Source organism: Piliocolobus tephrosceles, chromosome 13, assembly GCF_002776525.5.
Source record: "Piliocolobus tephrosceles isolate RC106 chromosome 13, ASM277652v3, whole genome shotgun sequence".
Taxonomy (NCBI): Eukaryota; Metazoa; Chordata; class Mammalia; order Primates; family Cercopithecidae; genus Piliocolobus; species Piliocolobus tephrosceles.
This window is the reverse complement of record NC_045446.1, coordinates 15,655,474-15,663,046: the sequence shown is the minus strand read 5'-3', so window position 1 is coordinate 15,663,046 and position 7,573 is coordinate 15,655,474. Positions and strand designations below refer to the sequence as shown.

General features: G+C 48.2%; 1 protein-coding gene across 10 annotated transcripts; it reads right to left on the bottom strand.

The window, feature by feature from the left end:
- Positions 1–2,059: 2,059 nt before the first annotated feature.
- Positions 2,060–6,572, bottom strand: PRG2 (proteoglycan 2, pro eosinophil major basic protein). Of its 10 annotated transcripts, none has more exons than XM_023215602.2 (7): positions 5,344–5,518; positions 4,921–4,955; positions 4,637–4,706; positions 3,738–4,045; positions 3,265–3,396; positions 2,449–2,560; positions 2,060–2,228 (listed from the first exon to the last, which is right to left on the bottom strand). In XM_023215602.2, the coding sequence occupies exons 3-7, from the start codon at positions 4,692–4,694 to the stop codon at positions 2,170–2,172; spliced, it is 669 nt and encodes a 222-aa protein (XP_023071370.1). In that variant the 5' UTR covers positions 4,695–4,706; positions 4,921–4,955; positions 5,344–5,518; the 3' UTR covers positions 2,060–2,169. The 10 variants fall into 10 exon arrangements, with proteins under 10 accessions (XP_023071370.1, XP_023071369.1, XP_023071367.1 ...); XM_023215601.2 differs by having other exon boundaries at positions 4,853–4,955; positions 5,340–5,517; XM_023215599.2 differs by having other exon boundaries at positions 4,895–4,955; positions 5,340–5,517.
- Between the last annotated feature and the right edge of the window lie 1,001 nt (positions 6,573–7,573).

The following is a 7,573-nucleotide window of genomic DNA, read 5'->3' as shown; positions in this document are numbered from 1 at the left end:
TCGAGCTACAGAAGGTGACTAGGAGCCCTGCAGCCTCCTTCATGCCCCTTCTTTTTTTTTCTTTTTTTTTTTTTTTTTTTGAGATGGAGTCTCGCTCTGTCGCCCAGGCTGGAGTGCAGTGGCCGGATCTCAGCTCACTGCAAGCTCCGCCTCCCGGGTTCGCGCTATTCTCCTGCCTCAGCCTCCAGAGTAGCTGGGACTACAGGCGCCCGCCACCTCGCCCGGCTAGTTTTATTGTATTTTTTAATAGAGACGGGTGTTCACCGTGTTAGCCAGGATGGTCTCGATCTCCTGACCTCGTGATCCGCCCGTCTCGGCCTCCCAAAGTGCTAGGATTACAGGCTTGAGCCACCGCGCCCAGCCCGCCCCTTCTTGATATTACTCCCCCAAAGAAGATCTCTGTGGACTGGAAGTCAAACTTCTGTCAAAGCACACACCCACAGCAGCAGAGATTTATGAGGAACCAGACAAAGTTCACCTACCATTTAGCACAGAACCTGATACCTAGTCAATGCTTAATAACTGGGAAATATTATCACCCTTTGTTGTTAATATTGAAATAAGGGAAGCAGTACCTTCCCACACCAGAATATAAAGTCCAATAGGGCAAGGAGTGAAAGTTCCACCTCAGCTGCATCCTCACAGCATTCACCACAGGGCTGAACCCATAGTCCACCATCTTTGAAATCAACAGATTCTCGTAGAGCAGTAGTTGAAATGGACCTGAGTTTGATTTCTTTCTCAACTTACTGTGTGACCTTAGACAAGTAGCATCCCTTCTCTGTGCCACACTCCAAAAAAAAATAGAGTTCTTGTTTCAGCCCTCTCTGAGCCTCCAATCCCATATGAAGATCTGTGAACTGGAGGCATGCTGGAGAAAAAAATGGCTTCAGAACTTTGGATTATTTTCTTCTGCTGACCTCTGCAGTAGAGAAGGGGTTGAGAATGCCTTCGTCCCTCCCCTCTGATTAAAGCTGTCTCACCTCCAGCTGGGCTAGAGTCCTGTGTCCCAAGATGAACCCAAGAGTGAGACAGTCTATCTTTCCTCCCGCTGTGCTTCATCCCCGTGTGATCCTAAGGGGAGTAACCAGCTGTAAAAGCACAAGGGTTAAAGGAACATGCTTTGGAGCAGAGTTGAATTTCAGTATGGGTTGCATGTAGAGGTTCAGTTTCGGGCAAGTCTTTTGACAGGTCCTAACTTCTCTGAGCCTGGTTCTGTAAAATAGGGCTAATAATTATTGATCACATGAGGTCGTCCAGGCAGGGTGCCTGCCACAGCAGGGGGTATGTTGTGGGCACTCAATAAGCGGTAACAACTAGTAGATGTTTTTGTGCCTATGTTACAAACAACCATATATCCCAAGTGCCAGGGAACTACGTCTCGTATTCCCAGGCCTCATTCAGAGTCTGACACATGGCAAGCTGTCTTATATCAGATTTCCCCAGAAGGAGATCCTGAGACAGGGAGTTGCGTACAAGTGTTTATCTGGGAGTTGCAGAGAGTAGGAAGGAGCAGAGAATGCAGCTGAGGAAGGGAAGGCAACCCATAAAATGCATGAAATAAGGCCAACTACCACAGCAGGCCACTGGGAAACGGTGCCCAATACATGTTAGGTTTATTCCACTTGAGGGGTCGGGGATTGGGGTACTTATACATTCATTCCTGAGAGTTGTGGACTGTTCTCAGGGACATGTTAATTTCCTTACATATCAAACCAACCACAGTTCTGGGGTTGGAGAGAGAGAGAGAGAGAGAAAAGGCCTTTGAGTACAGAGATGCAAAGTGGGCCATTGAGAGTCTACCTACAACCTTGAAAGGCCCTAGCAGCACCTATTTAGGTGCCCAGTAATGAGATGTTCTATGAAGAGAGCTAGCTGAGCCCATTCCCCCATCTCCAAAAGGCTCCATAGACCCAACTCCACCCTCCATCCTCCTCTTCAAGGAGTGTTAGCTTCTGACCCTTCTGTGAAAGGTGTGGTGTGGGGAGAGATGATAAGGAAGAAGTTTCAATGAGGGCTAACTAGAGTGGATCAGCGATCAGATGAGAAAAGAAATCTGTTTCAGTAAAACTCATTTTATTGCAGGGAGGTGGAGGGAGAAACGGCAAGCAGAGGAGGGGAGGCAGCTGCCCAGGGGAGGATAGCTCTGAACTGCTGGCTGGGACCAGCTCAGTAGGAACAGATGAAAGGAAGTTTTCTGAGGCAGTGGGCTCGACGCCAGTGGCCTCCTGTGAAGGCAGAACAGAAAGGGACTTTCAGCCTCTTGTCCACCCCAATTCAACCCACAGGAGGGCCTCTTCTCCCACCCACACACCGCTGTGGAGTCGAAGTATACAAAAGATCCAGGAAACTTCTCCCTCAAAGGGTCAGGCTCTTCGTAGCATCTCCTCCTTGGGGCACTTCCCACCTCCCAGACCTTTCCATCGTTCATCCCCAGCCCCACCTCACCTCGGGTACACAGGGACACACAGTGACCACCGCGGGACCAGGGCTGGTGAGCAGCCCAGTACGCAAAGTTCCAGCGGCTGCCGTCAACCCACTGAAAGCGTCTGCAGCGACCCTGGAGAAAGCAAGAGGGGAAGAACGATGGGGCAGAGGGAAGGCAGAGAGGCAGACCTGGCCCTGTATCTGCCAGCTCCTCCTGCTGCCCACGGGGCAATGCGCCTTTCCCTGCTGCACCATGATGGGAACTGTCCTAGTCATCTGAAATGCTGATCCACGGCAATCATCACCATCAGATTCTATGCATCCCAGTGACAGGCTTATCCTTCCAGCCCTAACAAAAGGTAGAGCAGGGGTTGCCAACTCATCCTAGAGATGAGGAAACAAACTCATGGTCTTGTTTTTATTTATTTATTTTTATTTATTTATTTTTGTGAGGTGGAGTTTCGCTCTTGTTGCCCAGGCTGGAGTGCAATGGCTCGATCTTGGCTCACCGCAACCTCCGCCTCCCAGGTTCCAGTGATTCTCCTGCCTCAGCCTCCCGAATACCTAGGATTACAGGCATGCACCACCATGCCCTGATAATTTAAGTTACGTAGATAGTGAGAGATGGAAAGGAACTTGTACTCAAACCTCCTGATTCTAAATTCTTAGCTCTTCCCTGAATGCCCAGACAGCCCCCTCAGTGTTGTCTGTGGGTGTCCATCTATCCCTGGTTCGTCTGGAGATTATAGAGGAGAAAAACAGACAAATCTGCCGCAAGTTGAGTACTGGCTGAGATCAGCAGGTGCATATGCCATTTAGTGTTCACACCTCTCTTACCGAGCCTGTGATCCTGCCTCCGATCCAGACTTGACCCTGGTTGAGTGCGCTGACTGACCAGTGGATTCGAGAATTAGTATTGAAGTTGTGGATGGAAGCCAGGTTGCCCCTGTAGCACCTCCGGCAAGTAAACTGTAGGGCAGGATAAAAGACAAAGAATGGAGCATCCCTCCTACATGAATTCATGTGGGTCTTGAGTTCCCACAATTCATGTCCTCACTCCCCTGCCACAACCATTTAAAGGTTGGAGACCAGAATGCAACCTCTGTTTCTAGGTGGACTTCCCCTCTTACCCCAACACCTCTGTGAGGCTCAGGTTCTACTGAGCCCTCACATCTACTGAGACAGGGCCTCTGGGACATCTACTGAGCCCAGGGCCCTCAATGGGGAAAAGAGCCAGTGATAGCAATGCTGGAGACATGTCCCACACCCCTCCCATGCTCCCGCCTCAGCCTCAGCCACAGGTCACTCACCCAAGCTCGGTTAAACGTGCGAGGACATCTCACCAGGAGGTAGCGGCAGGTCTGGCACCCAGGGATGCCCACCACTTTTATTGTGTCTTCTTCCTCAGGACACGTAAAGTTTTTGTCTACCATATTTGGGACTGAGATCGACTCAACAGCCCCATCTTCCTTGGATGCATCTTCACTTCCAGAGCCCCCCTCCTCCTCTTCCTCCAGCTCCCTGGAAAGGATCTCCTCCACCTCCTGTTCTGGCATCTCCTCATCCTCAGGCAGGGTCTTAGCACCCAAAGTGCTCTCAAAGGTGGAAGTCTCAGGCCCTGGCAGGGAGGATGGCCAGGTGTCCTTCCTTCACATCTCCCCTTGTTCCTCCCCAGAGCCACAGACGGCTCCCACCTTGCCCTGGGCATCAGAGTGCTCAACCCTGCCTGGGAAGAGGAACCTGGAACCCAGTCTCCATGAGGGGAACCCAACATGCTCGACAAGGTCAGGGTGGTTAAGAGCATGGACTTAGAGTTGGGCAGTCATGGGCTTGGGTACTGGTTCCATCATCCACTAGCTTTATTTCTTCATCTGTGAAATGGGTATACAATACCACCTACTTCATGGAGATGCTAAGAGAGTTAAAGGAGAGAAGGCATGGAAAGTGCTGTGTACCCAGTAAGCTCAAAGTAAGCATCATGGAGAAAGGACAAAATTGGGAATGTCACAGTAAAACCAAGACCACAGACATAACAGATGCCCTGAGAAATTCTTTCAACTCCTGGCCATAGGGTCCCCATCCCTTTAAGCACACAGAAATTCAGAAATAGAAGACGATCAAAGAAGGAGGTGGGTGTGTAACTCTGACCCCATTTACTATAGAAAGGAAAAAAATGGAGAAAGAAAGACTAAAGGCAAACAACACTTACTCAGGCGAAGAGCAGAAACTGCCCCAAATAGAAGAGCCAGAAGTAGGGGGAGTTTCATCTTGGCTTTATCCTGCAATGGAGAACACAGTTTGTCATTGACACACACAGACACACACACACACACACATCACAATCACACCATTAGGGGACAGTGGGAGTCAGGTGGCGAAAAAGAAGGTCTGAATAGAAATCGGGATGGGCCAGTAAAGCTCATGCCAAGCTCAGCTCCTGATGCTCCAGGATCCAGGACACAAGGACCTTTTTCTAAACAGAATGCAGCAAACCCTGAGGGGTGGCTGAGGCTGGCTTTCCTTCAGGCCTGGAAGTAAAGAAGGAACTATTACACTTGTTTGTTTGTACTTAATGGGTCCCTCAGAGTCTATGACACAAAAGAGGAGGGGGAAGCAATGATTATTGGCTTTCCTGGGAACACACAGGACTTAGAAGGTATGTCCCCTCCTCAAAGCTCAAGAAGTCATCCATGCTCTCCATGTCCCCACCGTCTTCCCCACCCAAGGAGCGCTGTCACATCCCACAGAAGGAATGTGCAAGGCAGAGGATGAAGGCTGCCCCTGCCAACACCTCGTAACCTGAAAGCCACTGGTAGACCCCTGCCAGCCCTCCAGAAACCATCAGCCACAGCCAGGGACCTCCTGGGAGAATAAACTGTCACCAGCTCCACCACAGCAGAGAAAGAACTCACCCACCTAGAGACCTTCCTGGATCTTTAGATCTTCCCAAAGCCCAGGTCCTTCTTGGCTCCCTCACACAAAGACATCTTATATAGAGGCCTTGGAGGAACTTCCCCCAGGGGGAGAGAGTTTGCCTCTGTCAGAAGGAGATAGCAAGGCTGATAAGGACCATTTCATCACTTCCCTGGGGAGTCCACTCACTCAGTGAAGATTTCTCTCCTGGTACCTCCTTCAGGAACCCAGGGACCATCTGGAACAGCCCTGGGCAATGGTTCTTATCCTGGGCTACACTTCAGAATCGCCTTGGGTGCTTTTCCAAAATACACGTCTCCCCTGCTTTACTGGTGTTTTGAATTACCACAAACATTTTGAGAGAAAATCTGTCCATATCTATTAGAATAAAAAATGCACATTTGATCAGTTTCACTCTTTGGAGACCATCCTTTGGACATAAAAGCACCTATAAGTAAGAAAACTTTTACAGAGTTGTTATTGCTTGTCTATTTGTAGAAATGAAAGCAATCTTGAGATCCATCAATCGGACACTGAATAAAATGTGTTCTCTCTCTTCTACAGAAAGTTATATGGCTATGAAAAGAAGAACTGGACCTGTATCTATAAACCTGAAGAGATGTGTGCGCGACATTATGAAGTGAAAAAAGGCAAGATACTGAGGAAAGTATTTAGTATGTGAATAGTTTTACGAGGAAAACAAACCCGCATAGGTGCTTATCTGTGAGCGTCCTTATGTGACCATTGATGGAGGGAATGCTAAGAGGAATCACACCAAATAGTTGACCTTGTTGCCTCCAGAAGCAGGGGAGGGGAGGGAAGAAAGCGGGAGGCAGATTGTTGTTTATCTTTTTTTTATAACTTTGCATTTCTTCAGTGATTATGGCAAATGTGTGCTGAATCTGTAATTTTGAGGCTGCCTTAGTAAGTATTTTTAAAAATATGCAGATGCCCTGACCAGAAACTTCTGATTGGCTAACAGGTCTAGAGTGAAGATGTCTGCATTTTTGCTTAAAGTTTCCCAGCTGATCGTGATGGAAGATGGGTCTAGGAGTGACCCATCTTGTCCTGAGGATCTTCAAGTACAGGAAATGTTCACATACGTCTAACTGCTTTCCTTCTGAATCACACCACTGAGTTGGCCAGCCTACCAGCCTTCATTATGGTAACATTTATTGAACATTTTTAAATGCCATGCATGGCAAGTGGCTGGATGCAGTGGCTCATGCCCGTGATCTCAGCAGTTTGGGAGGCCGAAGTGGGCGGATCATTTGAGGTCAGGAGTTTGAGACCAGCCTGGGCAACATTGCGAAGCCGCGTCTCTACTAAAAATACAAAAATTAGTCTGGTATGGTGGTGCCTGCCTGTAATCCCAGCTACTTGGGAGACTGAGGCAGGAGAATCACTTGAACCCAGGAGGTGGAGGTTGCAGTGAGCTGAGATTGCACCACTGCACTCCAGCTTGGGCAACAGAGTGAGACTCCATTTCAATCAATCCATCAATCAATCAATAAAATGCCATTCATGGCAAGTATCACCTCATTTAACCTCTTTTTAAAAACCTAGTGAGGTAGGTGGTTGATACCCCATTTTCCAAGTGAGAAACCCAGGCTCTGTGTGGCTCCTGACCCTCCCCTCTCCCCCGCAACACTGCCCTTATTGGATCAATGCCCTGTATACACCCTCTTGTAGCTCCTGTAGCTCCAAGGGCTTGTCCTTATCACAGTCATTTTACTTTTCTTGTGAGATTACTTGGTTAATGGATTAACATCTGTCTTCCTTCATGATGGTGAAGGCTGTATCTCTTTACTCACCATTGTATCCTTGGTGCTTAGTATAGTGCCGGGCACAAAGTAGGTACTCAATAAACATATGCTGAAGTAATTAATGGTTAAGTAACGTGGTCAGGTAAATAACAGGGTTAGAATTCAAATCCAGTTCTTTCTGGCATCAAATTTCTCTCCCTTCCCGTGTGTCTGCTTATGTGTCAAAAATGATACTGTCCAGGTGGAGATAAAAACAGAGTGAAGCATAGATCCTGTATTCAATTTGCTTACAACCTAATTTGTAAGATGAGTAAATCGAGGTCAAACAAAAGGAAAAGGGTTAAGACCGAGCTAGGAAACACCCTCTGCTAATTCAGAAGGAAGTCCATCCATAGTAAAAGAGCAGAAAAGGCTCCATGAACCAAGGAACTGATTCCTACCTGGATGGAAAGGTGCAACTAAAAGGG

Bases quoted from the DNA above. Each gene is read 5' to 3' on its own strand.
- PRG2 (XM_023215603.3), bottom strand. From the start codon at position 4,694: ATGAAACTCCCCCTACTTCTGGCTCTTCTATTTGGGGCAGTTTCTGCT. The intron at 4,046-4,636 runs GTAAGTGTTGTT...CCTCCCTGCCAG, and splicing joins AGTTTCTGCTCTTCGCCTGA to GGCCTGAGACTTCCACCTTT. The intron at 2,561-3,264 runs GTAAGAGAGGTG...TGCTTTCTCCAG, and splicing joins GAGGCAGGATCACAGGCTCG to GGTCGCTGCAGACGCTTTCA.